General features: G+C 40.8%; 1 protein-coding gene across 2 annotated transcripts in view; it reads right to left on the bottom strand.

Annotated features, from left to right (window-relative positions):
- The window catches only part of LOC5513873 (dynein axonemal heavy chain 5), a 77,139-nt gene that overhangs the window by 48,710 nt on the left and 7,385 nt on the right, over positions 1-21,044 (bottom strand). For both annotated transcript variants that reach the window (XM_048721435.1, XM_048721434.1), the window contains exons 14-41: positions 20,782-20,875; positions 20,177-20,275; positions 19,697-19,878; positions 19,304-19,423; positions 15,806-15,917; positions 15,335-15,424; positions 14,862-14,957; positions 14,057-14,157; positions 13,772-13,844; positions 11,801-11,956; positions 10,784-10,873; positions 10,596-10,673; positions 9,034-9,095; positions 8,347-8,498; positions 8,062-8,114; positions 7,143-7,297; positions 6,566-6,707; positions 5,862-6,044; positions 5,173-5,341; positions 4,250-4,497; positions 3,915-4,055; positions 3,560-3,693; positions 3,278-3,407; positions 3,031-3,149; positions 2,391-2,494; positions 1,977-2,172; positions 1,596-1,836; positions 10-209 (exon numbers count right to left, since the gene is read on the bottom strand). In XM_048721435.1, the coding sequence (XP_048577392.1) occupies positions 10-209; positions 1,596-1,836; positions 1,977-2,172; positions 2,391-2,494; positions 3,031-3,149; positions 3,278-3,407; positions 3,560-3,693; positions 3,915-4,055; positions 4,250-4,497; positions 5,173-5,341; positions 5,862-6,044; positions 6,566-6,707; positions 7,143-7,297; positions 8,062-8,114; positions 8,347-8,498; positions 9,034-9,095; positions 10,596-10,673; positions 10,784-10,873; positions 11,801-11,956; positions 13,772-13,844; positions 14,057-14,157; positions 14,862-14,957; positions 15,335-15,424; positions 15,806-15,917; positions 19,304-19,423; positions 19,697-19,878; positions 20,177-20,275; positions 20,782-20,875 (3,720 nt within the window). The remainder of the gene's footprint in view (positions 1-9; positions 210-1,595; positions 1,837-1,976; positions 2,173-2,390; positions 2,495-3,030; positions 3,150-3,277; positions 3,408-3,559; positions 3,694-3,914; positions 4,056-4,249; positions 4,498-5,172; positions 5,342-5,861; positions 6,045-6,565; positions 6,708-7,142; positions 7,298-8,061; positions 8,115-8,346; positions 8,499-9,033; positions 9,096-10,595; positions 10,674-10,783; positions 10,874-11,800; positions 11,957-13,771; positions 13,845-14,056; positions 14,158-14,861; positions 14,958-15,334; positions 15,425-15,805; positions 15,918-19,303; positions 19,424-19,696; positions 19,879-20,176; positions 20,276-20,781; positions 20,876-21,044) is intronic.

Genomic DNA, 21,044 nt, shown 5'->3' on the forward strand with positions numbered 1-21,044 from the left:
AGGCCCTACCTGTTACTAAGGAGCGAACCTAGGACCATCAAGCTGTCTTCCATAAGGGACACGATATCTGAGGTGTCACTGCCCTTGAGAAGTAGTTCCCCGCGATTCTTAAATCCAGCAAAGGAGAAGGACTGTGCACTCCACTCGCCAATCACTCCTTTTAGTTTGCTCTCGATGTCTTTCTCTTTGACCGCCGCAATACAGATGTCCTACAAAACACAAAGACATGATTATCTTTTTAAAGGGAAACACTCAACCTCTCCTTTATCAATGTTTACCTTTGCATTATTTACAGTGATTTAAAATTAACCTTTCAAAAAAAAAACCTAGCTTAATTTTTGGCTTACAAAGTTCAGTGGCTTAAGGTGACTCGAAAGAAATTCCAAGCTAACCCAAGCGCGTCTAGGCCAAGCTGCCTTTTTTGCTGTAACTCGCGCAATGCGCACTTTTCAGATATAATACTTGGACCAAATAACAGCCTATCCTTCTGTAATAGCTCCCCTCCCTCTCAGAAACAGAGACTTTACACCCCCTTTCTAAGGAGGGAACTCCACGCCGTGGCATTAGCATTTATAAAAAAAGACGGCTTTGGAGCAATGCCCGAACTCAATCATGTAGTACCAAATACTCAAAAGGCTATTTCGCAAGAAAGAATAAACATTCCGCTCTGCCATCTCGACTAAACCAAGTAATAGCATGGTGGTATATGTCTATGAGTGATTGAGGGCCAAGTAGGAAAACTAGTCGCCTAAATCGAACCCTCAAATATAGTGGTGTTTTCCCTGTCTCCATATTAGGCGAAGGTTTGGGAAAGTCTTGGAAATGTAAAAAATCCTTCGGTTTGCTTTTCACTACAGACGATCGACCTGATGCTTCACATATTATAGGTTCTTAGATGACTTTTAGCCAATAAAGTTCATGTTCGGGTCTTTTGTAGAAGATTTTAAGGACATTTGAATTTGTATAATTAATTGCAAGATATTTTACTCTGCAATTAAAGAAAGCTATGAAACGCAGAAATGCGTCCTACGATTTTGCTCTTGTTTTCAGGAAATTTCCAAAAAGTGTGTTGAAGAAGATTAACAAAGTAACGTTCAAAAATACCTGCACAATTTTTTGGGAGGCCTAAGAAGCGCTAAAAGCGAGTTTACTTTGCTCGTAATATTATTAAAAATACCAAGACTATGAAAAATCGAATAAGTCGCAGCTATTACAAAAGGATAGGCTGTTATTTGATATCTGAAGTTATATCGAAAAAGGCAGCTTGCCCTATACGCGCTTGGGTTGTCTTGGAATTTCTTTGGAGTCAGCTTAAAACCAACAATTTATTGTAAATAGAGATATAGGGATGTTTTTTTTTTCTGCCAGTCTCTAGCGGTTAAGATCATTAAATTAGGGCTAACAGAGCCCTTATACAGATGATTTGCGTAATGACAGCGGTCAATACAAAAAGTACCAACAAACAAACCAAATATTTTGATTACCTTGAACATTTGAAACGAGAAGAGGAAATGGTGTAATAATGGGAGGAGTAATGGGGTACTCCTTTCTAACATACTAAGAAACAAACAAACATCTCTCAACCAATCACATACCTCAATTTCTTCCTTATTTGGAAGAAGTGGGGCACTCATTAGCTGTCGAAGCTGGAATGTCTCGGACTCCACATCTAACGTGACGCCAACCATCTGAGAGATTCGTCCCCAGTGCCTCTCCTTCATAGCCTTGTTAGCCATCATTTCGAGTAGTGGACAGCACTCGCTAAAGTCATCGATCGTCTTCTTCAACTCAAGGAACGCCTGCCACTCCTTGAGTCCCTTTGGAAGCTTACGAATCCTAAGGCAAAAGCACGCACTTTAAAATTCTGGTCAACCAAAAAAATACACCCAATGCTCTTACGGACAATCAACTTCATTCCCTATGTACCTGCGAAGTTGACAATTATTCTAAGTAAAATACACCATTCCATAATTTACCTATTCTGAAAATCCAGCAGCTCCTGGTTGATTTTCTCAATGTCGATTTCCTGCCACAGGATGTCATAGTAACCATTGACGTTGTCAATCACGGAGTTGTACAGATTGTAAAGCTTCTGTAATAGGCCAAGCTCACGGCGAATCCGCTGTACATCTGGGTATTCAGTTACCTCCAGGCCAAACAGCTCTTCTCCGCCTGAAATACAAAGGGAGCCCGATCACACATCGTCCAAACAGGTAAAGAATATTCAATATGCAAATTGGTCATAGTAAAGGGAATATGTACGACGTTCTGACAGAGTTATACCGTACAGTACAGTGTATTCTGTACCCTCGAGGCCAAGCCATGTGGCGGCTATGGGGATGGCAGCTAAATATAGGCATACAAGAAAAGGCGTGAGGGGTGAGACATACCTGAATAAGTCTCGTATTTTCTCCACAGCTCATCAAAGCGTGCTTGGAAGATGGCCAGGCGATCACTAGCCTCGCGTGGGGGGATCCCTGGTACCATGGGACCCCTTGGCAAAATAAACAAGAATGTAAGAATATGTTATTACAAGTCCTGGTCTCGCTTTATTTATGTGATTGATCGAAGTTATGATCGCGTTTTTAATAAAGTTATGATCAGGTTATTGCGCCAGCTATGAAAATTTGACTGGCCTCATAATGATCACACGGTCGGTTAGAGTATGATGATATAATTGGCTCCATTATCATCACGTGTTCGGTTCGGGTAAAATCACGTGGGTGATCAAACTATGATTGAATATTTTTTTATAAGTATGTGAGTGGATTTATACTTAAAACCAACTCAAACTCGTAGTCTAATTGTTAAAAAGTAGTCAGACTTAGATCAAGTTTGTGGAATGTTTATTGTCTTCTGACGAATCAGACGCCAGAATTCAGACACTGAGACTAGCTAAGACATGTTTCTAGTTGACTGTTTGAATATCTCGCGAGTGATTGGTCGGAACAAACATTCCATACATATTTCCGGTGTTCACGGGTTTCTTGGTCGCGCTGTAATAATAACGGTAATAATCACGTGACTTACTTTTCTGTATAGTCCTCCACAAAGTTTTGAACCAGGACCTTGAACTTTGTGACGCCATCCAAAAGGTCAGCCTTAAACTCAGGCTGAATCTTGAGGAGATGAGCTGCCACAACGCCCGCCTGGACCGGAAACCGGACAAAATATATAATCAATTAAAACTAGTAATAGTCCATTATAAAATCAAAGTTGACACGTGATCAACTTGCACATGGCACGTGGTTAACTCATTCATCGCACGTGATCTCACCTGAGTGTTGACTTTCTTCCAGGCGTAGGTGAGCCCGTCCACGCGCTCGGCATCACTACTCGAGAAGTGCAGACCGTAGCGATTCATCATCGCGAAGGATTCCTCTATTGGTCCGATTGTCATGTCGATCCTGTCAAGAAATCACAGTCGTTGGAAAAAATAACGCAAAGATGCAGCCAAGCAACGAAATCACTGCGATTGTCATGTCGATCTTTCACGAAATCACGGTCAGTGACATTGGTAAAGGTAAACCTTACAACGCCTTACTAAACTTTTACTCACTTGATTTCAGATTCCCTGATCTCGCCAAGCGCTGCCATGCTTCCCCTAACGTCATCAAGATCGGTAATCGGTCTAGCAAGTCGCTTGTTCAGATTATCGATAAAAGTAAAGATCTCCTCCATATCGGCACTTGCCTATCGACAAATAACAAATTATAAAAACGTTTTACATTATACGACATACGACAGAAGATGAAAGATGGAAAATGTCGGAGTTTGGATAATATTGAACAGTTGAGAACCGCATTAGACCGAAGCCAGCCCCCCCCCCCTTGGGTCAGCCCAAGCCTCTGTGATTTAGTCTTGACTATCTGCCCGTCCGTCCGTCCGTCCGTCCGTCTGTACACATGTGTTACCTTCTCTGCAAGAGCTTTGCCAAACGCTTGTTTCCAAGCCTTGGTCTCGGTGACTACGGCCTCTTTGAGTCGCTCCGTGAGATAGATGACAGAGCCGATGCGATAGAATGAAGGGAGGTCCTCGATCTGTGTCTCTAAATGCTGTCAAAATACACGGTAAAAAATGCCAATCAGCCACTTCTCTGTTGTTATTTCCAGGTCTATTTCCAATAAAAATTTAAAATAACCATCTATAATCTAAATCTAATATTTGAGTAACCATAAGTTGAATAAATGTATCCGAACAAATGCCTAAATTACCCGATAGATTGCGATGGATTCCAAGAACCCCTCACCTGGTAGTACTTGATCTGTGCGTCGAAGTCTGAGAGCAGCGGCTTGGATTCCATGAATTCATGGACCTTAGTGTTCGGGTCCTCGTTCCAGAGTTCCTTGAATTGGTCCATCTCGCTCAGTAAGTCCTTTGCGTCCGCCTTAAAGGTGCTGATGATAGAGTTCAGGACGATGACTACTTTAACCACATCTTTGTGCTCGGACACGATCTTGAACAACGATTTGGCTTGAACTGGGGGGATTGGCTTGCCTGAGAAGAGCAAACGAACAATTTTACGGTAAATCAGACAGCATGTGTAAAACGCTGTGTGCCTTCTACTCGGGAATATCGTATGTACAGTAAGGTTTACCTTGTACAGTATGTATGTACAGTAAGTTTTACCTTGTATGTACATTAAGGTTTACCTTGTATGTACAGTAAGGTTTACCTTGTATGTACAGTAAGGTTTACCTTGTACAGTATGAATGTACAGTAAGTTTTACCTTGTATGTTCAGTAAGGTTTACTTTGTACAGTATGTATTTACAGGAAGTTTTACCTTGTATGTACATTAAGGTTTACTTTGTATGTACAGTAAGGTTTACCTTGTATGTACAGTATGAATGTACAGTAAGTTTTACCTTGTATGTACAGTAAGGTTTACTTTGTACAGTATGTATTTACAGGAAGTTTTACCTTGTATGTACATTAAGGTTTACCTTGTAAATAGAATCAAAAAGCCCAAACTGTCGCGATCTCGTACCAGAACAATGAATATAATACACCAAAAACTGGAAATCGACTCTGCCAAATTTTCGTCTTTAATAAGACTTCTTCAGGGCAGACTGCCGAATAGTACCTTGTATTTACACTAAGGTTTACCTTGTACAGTATAAATGTACAGTAAGGTTTACCTTATACAGTATGAATTTAAAGTAAGGTTTACCTTCCTCGACTACTGGAATAGGCGGCTTGTGTATAGCACTGTGTGCCTTCCACTCGGGAATGCTTTGTGTCGTTTTCAGCATGATCTGGACGGCCTTGTTAAGCGCTTGTTGGATGTCGTCCAAACTTGGCTTCATCAAAACAGACGGAATCTCAAGCACAATGTCAGCCTGGAACACACAAAGAAAAGAGTTAGTATGGCCTCGACCCTCGCTACCAAATAACACTCGGGCACTCAAGACTAAGGCGACTTCCAAACAGTACCGGATTACTCTGAATAGGAGCGACTGACTCGTAAGATTACCGAGAAGTAATAAAATACAAACAAATAATACCGAATCATCTTCGGCTCTCGAATAGTACCGAGTGCCTCCCGAATAGAACCGAGTGACTCATGAAAGGTACCGAGGAAATAATAGATAGTACCAAGTGACTCCAAAATAGTACAGAACAACTTCCGTCTAACAACGAATAACTTCCGCACATTACCGTCTGAGTACCGAATAGTACCAAGTATATCACCGAAGGGCTCCCGAATAGTACCAAGTAAATCACCGAAGGGCTCCCGAATAGTACCAAGTAAATCACCGAAGGGCTCCCGAATAGTACCAAGTAAATCACCGAAGGGCTCCCGAATATTACCAAGTAAATCACCGAAGGGCTCCCGAATAGTCCCGAGGCGTAACTAACCTTGAAAAGCGCAGCCCTGCCTTGGCCGTTCTCGCCGATGTATTTGTTGGCCGTGTGCATTCTTCTCTTGATGGTGTCTAAGGAGAGACGTGTGCATCGGACCAGCGCGTCTATAGTACGTTGATTGTATGTCACAATTAGATTCCAGTACGAACACGCCATGCACTCCCAGCAACGATTACCCTGTGCAGGACAAAAGTAATTAGGTATCTAGGGCTTGTATGCGGAAGAGAAAACTGGGCCAGCTTTATCAATATTCACAATACGACTGGAGCTAAGTTTGAAAGGTAAACCAGATTAACATTGCTTTGGAAAATCGATTGCAAAACCAGACAACCATTTTTTTGGGAAGTTTTTTAGATGTTTGCAATGTAAACCAGACTATCATTGTTTTGGGTAAGTCTTTTGCAATGTGAACCAGACTATCATTGTTTTGGGGTAGTCTTTTGCAATGTGAACTAGACTATCATTGTTTGGGAAGTCTTTTGCAATGTAAACCAGACTATCATTGTTTTGGGAAGTCTTTTGCAATGTAAACCAGACTACCATTGTTTTGGGTAAGTCTTTAGAAATGTAAACCAGACTAACTATGTTTTGGGAAGTCTTTTGCAATGTAAATCTTTTATTAATTACAACTCTAAAGTCGAGTTAATTTTACTGAAATGAATTTAGAATTGAGCGCTACCCTTTATTTGTAATCTCACCTTGTTGTTTTTTGCTTGTTTAGACTCGGGGAACATGCATGGGTAATTGGCTTTCTCCAAAGGCTGGATCTCTGCCGCCGTTAGGTTTCTCTTCAAAGTTTCTAGCAAAACCTCTACTGATGTCTCGACAAGTTCGCCATATCTGTAGAAAATTCGCATTACTAAGGTCCTGGCGTGACACTAAGCGTGACACTTACTGACATGCGTGACCCTTACTATAACAACCGTGACACTGACAAGAGTGACACTTACTATGACAAGCGTGACAAGCGCGAGTTGACAAGCTACATGTAAGTCACACAAAAACTATTTTTTGCTGGCACCAAGTTCTATGCATGATAATTTATACGCGACACGCTTTACACGAAATGCCACACTCGAATAATAAGCAATTGCATTACTTACCTTGAAAGCTCGTCCGTTGATGATAGACACGACCTATTGCGTGACATATGTCAGGTTTGATGCGTTACGTAATACCGTGACATACTAAAACGCACTGCTCTGTTGATTGTTAGGTATCCTGGAGCTCCTGCGTGACACGTGTTTGATTGCGTTACATATTTGCGTGACATACCTTGAAAGTACTTCCGCTGCCGATAGACATGTCTTTTCGGTTGTCTCCACGAACTCCTCCACGGTAATAGCGTCTTCCTCGGGCAGGTCGCACAGCGGGGTGGACCCGATCTCCTCCAGGACGGCCTCTATGCGGCACTCCTGGATATCCTTGATCTGTGAAGTCACAAAACAACACGTATTTATGGGAGTTGTTATACTGATGCGGTAGGCACAACAGGACTAGGCTCCAAATCCATTGCCCCCTTGTTTGTATTGTTAGTATAAGCACTGTCACTGGGGGTGGTCACTGCGAGAGGGTTTATTGGGTCCCTAGTGGTTCTCTTACGTCCCGGTTCAGGTAAATATAGTACTGCTTGAAGAGACTGGACCATTGGTTTAGTGCCCTTATCCAAAATGACCAGAAACACAGGAGAATAACTCACTTGTAACACAAATTTAAATCAAGGCATGAACTCGGAAAAATCAGATTCAAAACCGGGCCACAGCGGTGAAAAGTGACGCGCTAACACGCTAGGCCACCCATGCTTTTATTGTTCATCACAACTACAAGTAGTCTGTCTGTTAGATAGTCCTATATTTGCAGCCTAGTCCCAGGCGTTCTTATTGGGTTTCCTGTGGTTGGGTTCCCTGTGTATGGTAAGAGTTGTGACGTCACAGGAGCTCGCTCCAGCCCCCAGGCTACCTCACGGTTCATCTCCGAGCACAGGAGACCCGGTAAGAACGCCTGGGACTAGGCTGTCCTATTTGCAATCTCTCTGACGAAGTTTACATTTGAATTTGACAAGACAAACGTAAATTGCCGACATTCAACATTCAATCGTGTTATATTGGGGTTGGCTATGATACCAGGGTAAGTTTGCCAAAAATACTTTTTGGGATATTTCATCATGAAGTTGTTACCGTGAATAAAAACTTACCTCTTTGGTGAGTCTTTCTAGCCCTCGTATGGATACTTGGATGTTATCGATGTCTGTTGAACAAACGAATCGACTATAGGGCATTGGACAGCCAGTATCTTGCTTAACAAATAATTTTGTTGAGATGTTAAAAAAAAAATGTGATGGTTGCCTCGCTTCTAACTTGTTACATGAGATGTCCGTGGTCAAGGTATCCGGGTCGCGGTCATGCCGGCCGCAGTTGATCGAGGCCATGTTGGTTGCAATCATGGCGGAAGTCGTACTGCTAGTCGTGGCCATACTTACATTGCATGATATTCATAGAGGTCCAATTAAGCATAGTGAGGCCCGGTTTGACAGTCTCGTCCACACGATTCAGGAACGGCTTCATCAGAGGTACAAACACTTCCGGTATCCCGGATACCACGTGATTGTAGTCCTTCAAAACATCCACTAGTCTGTAACGCAACCCACAAAAATCCCGTTACTCAAAAAATTCCTGGGTAAACAACCAAGGTCTTACACATCGCCATCAGCCGGCATTACCCCTTATATAGACAATTATCATTATCCTTAAACGATATCATAACGTCATCATCATCACACCACATCATTGCATCACCACCATTATCACCGCAATCACCATCACCATTACCGTAACATTAACATCATCATCACCATCATCATCATCACCATCATCATCATCACCATCATCATCATCACCATCATCATCATCACCACCACTAACATCATCACCACCATCACCATCACCATCACCATCACCACCACCACCATCATCATCATCACCACCACTAACATCATCACCACCATCACCACCACCACCACTACCACTACCATCTTCTCCATCATAACCTCTACCACTATCATCATCGGTGTCAACCACTATCACAAATATCACCACCATCGCCACAGTGATCACGATTAAAAGACAATATGCTATTTCCAGCGTCAATGTTATTATCTAAAAGTTACCTGTTACTAGAGGATTTGATTTGTTCCTCTTTAAGACGCAGAACCTGAGCGCTGTTCGGAATCTAAAACGAAAAGGAATGAGTGAAAGAGAGCGAGGTGGGAACGAAAAGATTCGTCTGCTCGGGGCAAAGACCAGGTATGCAAAATGACATTATTCGAAAACTATGTTCAAACTTTTTAGGGGTAGCGATGGGTACCTCGAAATTTAGAAGTCTCGCAAAAATCCCGCGCAAGTCTCGGAATCCCGGCGTTTTTTTATGCAAGTCTCGTTTTTTTTTTTTTAATTTTAGGGTCTCGGAGCCTCGTTTTTTTTACCACACTCTCGGGAGTCTTGGATTTTTAAACGCGATCTCGGAGTCTCTGATTTGTTAAATGCTATCTGTTTTATGTTGTTAACATGCTACGGGTTTCCCATTGTAGCAAGATTGTATTGTAACTCTATTTATTCTTTTTTAAACTGATTTTTATGACATTCCTCGAGCAAGTTATCCGAAAACAAGCTCTGGAAGCTCGGACTCCGAAATTTGACAAGAGTCTCGGGCTCGGATTCCGAAATTTGAAAAGAGTCTCGGGCTCGGATTCCGAAATTTGACAAGAGTCTCGGGCTTGGATTCCGAAATTTCCGAAATTTGACAAGAGTCTCGGGCTCGGATTCTGAAATTTGACAAGAGTCTCGGGCTCGGATTCTGAAATTTGACAAGAGTCTCGGGCTCGGATCCGAAGTTTGACAAGAGTCTCGGGCTCGGTTTCTGAAATTTGACAAGAGTCTCGGGCTCGGATTCCGAAAATTGACGAGAGTCTCGGGCTCGGATTCTGAAATTTGACAAGAGTCTCGGGCTCGGATTCCGAAATTTGACAAGAGTCTCGGGCTCGGATTCCGAAATTTCCGAAATTTGACAAGAGTCTTGGGCTCGGTTTCTGAAATTTGACAAGAGTCTCGGGCCCGGATTCCGAAATTTGACAAGGTCTCGGGCTCGGATTCCGAAATTTCCTAAATTTGACAAGAGTCTCGGGCTCGGATTCTGAAATTTGACAAGAGTCTCGGGCTCGGATTCCGAAATTTGACAAGAGTTTCAGGCTCGGATTCCGAAATTTGACAAGAGTCTCGGGCTCGGATTCCGAAATTTCACAAGAGTCTCGGGCTTGGATTCCCAAATTTGACAAGAGTCTCGGGCTCGGTTTCTGAAATTTGACAAGAGTCTCGGGCTCGGATTCCCAAATTTGACAAGAGTCTCGGGCTCGGATTCTGAAATTTGACAAGAGTCTCGGGCTCGGATCCCGAAATTTGACAAAAGTCTCGGGCTCGGATTCCGAAATTTGACAAAAGTCTCGGGCTCGGATTATAAAACGCGGGCCTTGAGGTCTCGGCAAGATTTACCCATCGCTACCCTTTTTTTTTTACTTATTCAAAGTAATCAAACATGTTTACAAACATCCACTCATACATCAGACAAAGACGCAACTATGGCTTCCTGTGATGTACTCATTGCGTATTTATCTATAACAATAACAAAATATATACACTAGTTTTCACTCTGATCCAATTAAGGAAGAGCTCTTACCTCTAGATTAAGACGAGCCATGCATTTGGCCTCTTGTATCAACTCTACAATTTGAGGGTCAAAGTTAACAAACAGCTCCTGAAATACAAGAAAAACGATGCTTAGCCCATGGAGATCCTTTACATGCTTGCGTATTCCGTTCCATCGTCCTTCCAAGTGATAGCATCTCTCCTATTGAAGAAGCATACCTTAGTTTCGGGATGCCTGACGAGAAGTGATGCGTATAGACCACTCTTTGCCGCCTCTACGGCCCTGAACCAGCCACGGTGGTACAAAAGCTGAAAGACAATATTCGCGAAATGTTACAAACAAAATCTTAAAGCCTCGTGCAAACTTGCTCGACTGACCACAAGACAAAGAAAAAGTCAGAAAGCATATTTCCCATTTTGACATTTCCTTTGTCCTATAGTCAGTAAAGCGAAAATTCGCCAGCAATGCTGGCAGGTGCTGGCGCAGTTTGTACAGGGCTTAACTAAATTACAGTTGCCCTCCAGATATGCCAAGAATGCGTGCCTTGATGCCTGGGTACATATGGGAAATCTGCGTATGTATCCGTGTATTGTATATAGCTCGTATGACAGAGAGCGTGGGCCGTACCGGAACTTGGATCGAGCATATGTCTTGGGCAATAAAAATACAGACGAATCCGAGGCTCCTAAAAAAACGGCCCGAGAAATTGAGGAAAAAAGATATTCATTATACGGCGTTTGAAGAAGACGGATTGATGGGTTCCATTCGGTCCAACAATGCCATCCTTTGCTTACCTTAGGGGCAAACAATTGAGTGTTGATTTTGTTTCCACATAAATTGAGCCACTCTTTCAAAAATTCTGTATGTGATACTAATATGTGACTTGCATTAAATAACATCGACCCCACACTCATTAGTGTGTATAATTAAAAATACCACGGTTTATTCGCCGATTGAAATGAATGCTTGGTGACTCGACATTGAGCGGGATCATGGAATAGCGGGACGATTTGCCTTAGGACATCACGGCAAACTCGCGCGCGCTTTCACTTTTGGCGGAAAAATAACAACAAAATGTAGCAACTTTTTTATCGCTTACGAAACAGTTTGAAATGTTCTATGTCAGAAAGGGCTTACTGGCATTAAAGGTTTCGGTGTTTATTTTGGCTTGGATTTGCCTTTCAGAAAGTCACGTCGTTTCTTTCTGCAAGTCGCCTGTTGTTTGAAATGCGTACCTCAAATTCGACTAGCACGGAGGCCATCTTGTTGTAGTTCTTGACGATCCGTTTGGCTTCCTCTCCTTTCAGCAGATCAGACTTGGTCTTGAAAATCAGCATAGGCTCGTGGATGCGACGGAAAAGCTGGCGAGCCCACGTGATCTTACCCGCCACCTATAAGAACGCAACAGAAAGCACGTGTTACACACGTGATAGGGCATCCCTTGCAACATCCACGCTAGGCAGAGATTTCAACCACAATACAAGTGGCAACCGCGTGAACAGCACCAAGAGACTTACAAAGTCTGACACTAGCCTTAGCAAGGGGAAAATGGCTACTCACAGGGGATAGAGTGGCTACCTACAGGGGGTAGAGTGGCTACTTACAGGGGGTAGAGTGGCTACTTACAGGGGGTAGGGTGGCTACTTACAGGGGGTAGAGTGGCTACTTACAGGGGGTAGAGTGGCTACTTACAGGGGGTAGAGTGGCTACTTACAGGGGGTAGAGTGGCTACTTACAGGGAGTAGAGTGGCTACTTACAGGGAGTAGAGTGGCTACTTACAGGGGGTAGAGTGGCTACTTACAGGGGGTAGAGTGGCTACTTACAGGGGGTAGAGTGGCTACTTACAGGGGGTAGAGTGGCTACTTACAGGGGGTAGAGTGGCTACTTACAGGGGGTAGAGTGGCTACTTACAGGGGGTAGAGTGGCTACTTACAGGGATTAGAGTGGCTACTTACAGGGGGTAGAGTGGCTACTTACAGGGGGTAGAGTGGCTACTTACAGGGGGTAGAATGGCTACTTACAGGGGGTAGAGTGGCTACTTACAGGGGGTAGAATGGCTACTTACAGGGGGTAGAGTGGCTACTTACAGGGGGTAGAGTTGCTACTTACAGGGGGTAGAGTGGCTACTCACAGGGGATAGAGTGGCTACCTACAGGGGGTAGAGTGGCTACTTACAGGGGGTAGAGTGGCTACTTACAGGAAGTAGAGTGGCTACTTACAAGGGGTAGAGTGGCTACTTACAGGGGGTAGAGTGGCTACTTACAGGGGATAGAGTGGCTACCTACAGGGGGTAGAGTGGCTACTCACAGGGGATAGAGTGGCTACCTACAGGGGGTAGAGTGGCTACTTACAGGGGGTAGAGTGGCTACTTACAGGAAGTAGAGTGGCTACTTACAGGGGGTAGAGTGGCTACTTACAGGGGGTAGAGTGGCTACTTACAGGGGGTAGAGTGGCTACTTACAGGGGATAGAGTGGCTACCTACAGGGGGTAGAGTGGCTACTTACAGGGGGTAGAGTGGCTACTTACAGGGGGTAGGGTGGCTACTTACAGGGGGTAGAGTGGCTACTTACAGGGGGTAGAGTGGCTACTTACAGGGGGTAGAGTGGCTACTTACAGGGGGTAGAGTGGCTACTTACAGGGAGTAGAGTGGCTACTTACAGGGAGTAGAGTGGCTACTTACAGGGGGTAGAGTGGCTACTTACAGGGGGTAGAGTGGCTACTTACAGGGGGTAGAGTGGCTACTTACAGGGGGTAGAGTGGCTACTTACAGGGGGTAGAGTGGCTACTTACAGGGGGTAGAGTGGCTACTTACAGGGATTAGAGTGGCTACTTACAGGGGGTAGAGTGGCTACTTACAGGGGGTAGAGTGGCTACTTACAGGGGGTAGAGTGGCTACTTACAGGGGGTAGAATGGCTACTTACAGGGGGTAGAGTGGCTACTTACAGGGGGTAGAATGGCTACTTACAGGGGGTAGAGTGGCTACTTACAGGGGGTAGAGTTGCTACTTACAGGGGGTAGAGTGGCTACTTACAGGGGGTAGAGTGGCTACTTACAGGGGGTAGAGTGGCTACTTACAAGGAGTTGAGTGGCTACTTACAGGGAGTAGAGAGACTTTTTACAGGGGGCAGAGTGCTCAAAATGACTGTCAGACGGAGAGCTGGTAATCTCTTCACTTAAAGGGGGCATGTGACATTCATACTTACAGGGGGCAGGTTGCGTAAGATCGGAGGGTCTGTCTTTTGTTTTTGGTAGATCTTTCGACAAGTTTCCAAATCTCTGTTATGAAGGAAAACAAGGACATTGAACAAAATTACAGCAAGCCAAAATAGAGAAACTTCGATCATCTTTGGCACTCAAGTACGTATTAATCTTGATAAAAAATCAAACATATTCAAAGCATCCAATCATAAAGTCCATTATAATCAAACCATCCAATTAGAATGTGTGTTGGAACTAACAATCCAACCATACGCGCGTTTTATACTTACCGTCCATATTGCAGAAGCACTCGCTGATATTTGTCGTGAAGATAGAGCTGCACGCCAGCAATGTTCTCAAATTTGTTGAGTAATTCAAGTGAGCGCATAGTCTACGAGAGAATGACAATATGAACATTAATTGCCATTATTAACATTAATTGCCATTATTAACATTAAATACCATTATTAACATTAAATACCATTATTAACATTAATTGCCATTATTAACATTAATTGCCATTATTAACATTAATTGCCATTATTAACATTAATTGCCATTATTAACATTAAATACCATTATTAACATTAATTGCCATTATTAACATTAATTGCCATTATTAACATTAATTGCCATTATTAACATTAAATACCATTATTAACATTAATTGCCATTATTAACATTAATTGCCATTATTAACATTAATTGCCATTATTAACATTAATTGCCATTATTAACATTAATTGCCATTATTAACATTAATTGCCATTATTAACATTAAATGCCAGCATAAGTAAATGATATAAGGAAGTTCGACTAAGTTCTTATTTTTTTCTAAAAGTGTTTCCTCTAGGATTTATAGTATGGAAATTCAGTCTGTAAACGTTCCCAAAATTCAATTTCTTTTGTTTCCCACGTTATCCCTACCCCACCAGCTTTGCCCGGTCTCTAACAGGAAGTCTCTAAACCACAGGTAACCCGCTTAGTCACCTCAACAATAGCAACTTATCTAAACAACTGTTATCTTGGTTACGAGATCTACCATTAGTGACCATCAAAGTACGGGGATCCCACTATCTACACCTAGTCCTTTACCGATAGCGACTTGTCAAACCATGAGTCCACGAACATCTGTAGCTGGTTCTTGAGCTGCTCAATGCTTTCTTTGAACTCCTCGTAATCACTGTCAAACTGGGGGAAAAGGCTCGTTATTACTATGAAAAACAACAACTTTATTTTATAAACAAAATAAAAAAATACATGCAGTTAATTACGATTCTAATATGTGCATAACATAATAAAATTGCTTTCCCATACTGCCGAAACACTATCAAACTCTATCCTACCAAAAGGCACAACAACAAAAAGATATACCTGTGCTTTAAACACACACCAAACCAAACCTACCTAACACAAAGACGCAACAACAAAAAATATGTCTGTGTTTCCTATACACTCCAAGCACACACACTAGATCCCACTCCACCCAAAGACACAACACATCCGACCCTGGCAAATCCTTTGTGCCTGTCACGCTGCTAAATGGAAGAGTTTATATATCAGCTCACCTCGCCTTTACGATGGTCTAATAAGTCATAGGCCTTCTTCTTCACATTGGAGACAATGGTGGTGTAGCGCACAATAATCGTCTCAATGCCCTGAACAAAAAAATACAACATGAGCAAGGAAAAGACACTAAAATATCTTTGTTGTGTAATATTGTCAACAGCCATACCCTATCCATTACTATAATGAACCATAAAAAAGGATCTACAGAAGGAAACGATCGAAGCAAATACTTGATTAACAAGCCTTTGTCAACCGTTATTCTAGTAAAATACAAAGTTGATAAGGAATCCATTTCCCTCTACTGATTTGAAAAAGCTTTTGCGATAGTATTTATTGAATTTGGTGAATGAATGTATGAAATTTTAAGTTTGTTAATTCTTTTTTAGATCTTAACGTCTTTATTGAATAGAAACAATAACAAAGGCATGGCTGTCCAGGGTTCTTTTATAACATATGAAAAGCGAGTTTACCTCGATTTTGACTTTGCATATCCCAGACAGGTTCTCCATGGTCGTGAGCATGTCGTCTATCTTTTCGAGGCGCTTGCAGAACGCGTCAAACTTCCCAAAGATGTAGTTCTCACTGGGAAAATTCATCATCATCATTATCATCATCATCATCATCATCGATATCATCCACATTGCCATTATAGTCACCACCACTATCATCATTACCATCATCACCATAACCATAACCAATCAAAATTAAAATCGTCATCATCATCACAATATATCCACAGAGGCGCGCGTGCAGGAACTATTATTTTTATTTTTCTGTCAAAGATATTATCACTGAGCTTTTTTTAAGTTTTTTTTAAATGCACTTGATCTGATCGAAATGTGAATCGAAAATGGGGTTATTAGATTGGTTGGTTCACAAACTTACAACGGAGTAACAACTCTCGCTGAAACGCGTTATTTAAAGTATGCCGATCAACCACTCCTTTTTTTATTGTTTACAGTTAAAAATACATCCGTTTATTTACAAGAAAACTTACCACCCAAGATAAAAACAACCACCCACGATTGAAGTGCTTTCAATAAAATATCGTTAATAAGGCATTAAACTTTAGTTGTGGGTGGTTATTTTGATGTTTCCTAAAAATCTTGTAAACAATAATAAATGAGTGGTTGGCCGACACTAAACAATATAACAACAATAAACATCACGAAAACATCCTTGTAGATTCATCCATGATCTCGCTTCACACAATGATAACAGGGCCTTTGAACGGGTTCGATAATTCTTAATTTGTTTAGTTTTTCCGATTACACTTAAGTCACCCTTGAGTGGAAAACATCCCCTTTGAATGTAAAACTAAACAGGTACGTAGGCACTGTGAATAGCTTGAATTAACACACATGATAAAAAAAAAACTCGAGTAAAGAATCGAATGCATTTATTTAAAGGGTTATAGATCCCGAAAATCCATCTCAACAAAAAACTTCATTTACATTTCTCATCAAATAGACTCATGGGTACAGCTTTCTTTCAAATGAGAATCGTTATCTTCAAAGTCTGAAAATAAGAAATATGAAAATTAAAGACAGTCTGCAAAACGATGACTTCAAAACAGATAAATGTCTCATCCAAAAAAGTTCATTCACGCTTGTAGAATTGAATCATCCCAATCTACCATCCCAATTCTTCTTGCTGTGTCAAAAACGATTTCCCTGTAGTTTTGAAACTGTCACTTTTCTCGGCGGTGCTCCGGTGTGTTTTTAAGAAAGGAAAACTGTAGTTCGATCCATGGCCTTTACATATGCAAGTATTAGACGAGAGTTCGGGGTTAATGTCTTCGGGGACTTCTGGAATAGTTGGCAACTTTAGAGAACGGCGATTTTTTCTTGTTTTTTTTTTTTTTTTTTTTCTTGTCTAGTTTTCGCACCATTATTTGCGCTCCTTTAAAACAAGTTGGATTTGGTTGGACGTCTTTTTAAGAACTAGTCGAACTCGTAGTGTCGAAAAGACTGTGGAGTTTGTCAATGTTTAGCTTTTAAGCACAGCCAACCCACAATACTACTTCATATGCCAAGAAAATTGGTCGAGTGAGCGCGCAGAATTACCAAGCAAAATAAAAAGCTTTGGACATCTCGATACAAAGAGTCACAAATAAAGGCCAGACAGGATGTTAAAACTTATATAATAACACTTTCGTTACACTGACGTTTGAGATAATGGAGATTAAGAAAAGAAAAAAGAAATATGCTAAATCTATTGCGTGTTATTGAGCTGTTTTCCTATCACAAAAGGAAGTGGGATACAAAAGAAACACTAAAGCTTAACGCAGTACTTGAGAAATGATGCGTAATAGTTTGACGCATGTTTGTGGCTTTGTGTATATACAACAGTGACATATGTTGTAGTGTAATATTTATTAAATTACTAAGACCAGAAGATTCCCGTTAATTTGAGACGATAAGAAATACACTAGTGCCATCATATGTAACCCACAAATTATATGAGTACCAGACAATATCACTCTGAAAATGTGCACAAATTTGCTGTAAAACAAACGTTTATAAAGAAAGTTTTTCCCACATGAAATAAGTTTGTGGAATGATCTTCTTGCTTGCGCTATTGAGAGTTTTCTTACATTTATTTAGTTATATTATTGGAATTTAATTATTTTATACCTTCACGTTATGGCTATGCTACACGCTATGGCTATTTTTTTTAATAACGCATTTAACGTAAAACGTTGACTGATTAAACTCCAACGTATTTGTATACAACTAATCGAAAAATGGGAATAGCATCAGGGATGTCCTGCATCATTATCGTCGTCATCATTACCGCCACCACCATCATCATTTTCATCATTATCATAATTTGTATCATCATCATCATCATTTGTATCTTCATCATCATCATCATTATCATCATTTTTATCATCATCATCATCATCATCATCATCATCATCATTATTATCATTTTTATCATCAATATCATCATCATCATCATCATCATCATCATCATTATCATCATTTTCTTCATCATCATCATCATCATCATCATCATTATCATCATCTTTATCATCAATATCATCATCATCATCATCATCATTACCATCATTATCATCATCAATATCATCAATATCATCATCATCATCATCATCATCATCATCATCATCATCATCATCATCATCATCATCATCATCATCCTCATCATTATTATCATTTTTATCATCAATATCATCATCATCATCATCATCATCATCATCATCATCATCATCATCATCATCATCATCATCATCATTATCATTTTTATCATCATCATCATCATCATCATCATCATCATCATCATCATCATCATTATCATCATTTTCTTCATCATCATCATCATCATCATCATCATTATCATCATCTTTATCATCAATATCATCATCATCATCATCATCATCATCATTACCATCATTATCATCATTTTTATCATCAATATCATCAATATCATCATCATCATCATCATCATCATCATCATCATCATCATTATCATCAATATCATCAATATCATCATCATCATCATCATCATCATCATCATCATCATCATCATCATCATCATCATCATCATCATCATCATCATCATCATCATTATCATTTTTATCATCAATATCATCATCATCATCATCATCATCATCATCATCATTATCATCATTTTCTTCATCATCATCATCATCATCATCATCATTATCATCATCTTTATCATCAATATCATCATCATCATCATCATCATCATTACCATCATTATCATCATTTTTATCATCAATATCATCAATATCATCATCATCATCATCATCATCATCATCATCATCATCATCATCATCATCATTATCATCAATATCATCAATATCATCATCATCATCATCATCATCATCATCATCATCATCATCATCATCATCATCATCAAAAATACATCATGAACATCACTATCTATCGACATCTGCTAGTAGCACAGTTATCCTTCATTACCTGAACTCAAATTGCCTTTCCTTGGGGTTTTCCCTAAGCTTCTGCTTGGTCTTGTGGAAGCATCTCTGATACTCATCATTCAGTTTGATGCACTCGTTGAGCCGGCCGGACAACACCTCTCTGCAACAACACACATTCACAAATATAATACACACTGTTGACGTCATTATACATCCATGACGTCATTCATTAATTGGGTGTTCCAATATTTTGAACACGCTTCTGAAAATATGTGGTCATTATACATATATGACGTCACTATATATATATCTGACGTCATTCTCACCTTGTGTATCCCCATATTTTGACACCATTCTCACCTGGGGTGTCCCCATATTTTGACCACACCTCTCAAATCATGACGTCATTATACATATATGACGTCGCTCTCACCTGGGGTGTTCCCATATCTTGACCACGCCCCGGTTGATGTAGGCCTTGCAGGTGGTGATCATCTGATTGGTCACCTTGACAAAGAGTGACGTCATGCGCTCGGAGGTGTTGTAGTACTGCGATATTGAGTGGATCATCCGGATGGCGTTCATCAGGCTTGGTACGTACTCGATCATCTCCGTCTGACGATAAATAAAAAGACATGATGATGATGGTAATTGTGATGGCGATGGTGATGATGATTGTGGTGGCCATAATGGTGGTGGTGATGATGATAATTACGACGGCTTCTGATCATGACTTCTTGAAGGAGAACACTTTATCAAATGGATGTTGATAATGAATTCTTACAGAAGAACACTTGGTCAAATACACGTTGATTATGAATTCTTACAGAAGAATACTTGATCAAATGGATGTTGATTATGAATTCTTACAGAAAAAAAACTTGACCAATGGATGTTGATTATTAATTCTTACAGGAGAACACTTGATCAGCGGTCCAAAGAATTTGTCCAGAGTGTACAGATACTTCACGTTGTCCTTCGCTTCGTTTGCAGCATCTGTAATGCGACTATCCTGCAAGAACAAGCACGGACCATCAGACCACTATGTGATAGCAAGCAGCAGCATATAGGAGAAACAATAGCTACCACGTGCAATAATAACGTGCAAGTCGAAAAACAAACAAGAGTTATTATTTAAGAAACCTGCCGTTTAAAGGCGATCCGTTCCAAAAGCATGGATGACTTGCACTAAGGCGTGACTTTTTTAGTGGCAAATTCGAGCCAAAATAAACACAGACATGGCTGCGGCCGTTATCGTCGGAAAAAAAAATATTTTAATGAAAATTAGCCCTTTCTGACAAAGAAACGTTCTGGCTGAATGTAAGCGCTGGATAATTTGCTTTTTGTTGTTATTTTGCTTTTTGTTGTTATTTTGCTTTTTGTTATTATTTTGCTTTTTGTTGTTATTTTGCTTTTTGTTGTTATTTTGCTTTTTGTTGTTATTTTGCCGCGCTCAAGTTCGACACCCATGAGATCACGTGATTTCTAAGTGCAAGTCGCCTATTGGTTACTACCCACCAGTTCTTTCCACTGCTTGAGGCTGCGTGATTTGGCCGCATGTAGTACACCAACAGCAGCCTTACAGTGGGGGCTTTTGATTTGATCCAGAAGCCTGAAACAACAAGGAAAGTTGTGAGCTATCGCTGCTAATTTATTTACACTAGTGCGCAATTGCAAAAAACGCAACTGATTCTCGTTCGCTTGAATACGAGCTGCGTGATTATTATCTGCGTGAAGTGTGTGCGATAAATATTTGTGTGAAGTGTTTGCGATAAATATTT

The sequence above is a fragment of the Nematostella vectensis genome, chromosome 14 (assembly GCF_932526225.1).
Source record: "Nematostella vectensis chromosome 14, jaNemVect1.1, whole genome shotgun sequence".
Taxonomy (NCBI): domain Eukaryota; kingdom Metazoa; phylum Cnidaria; class Anthozoa; order Actiniaria; family Edwardsiidae; genus Nematostella; species Nematostella vectensis.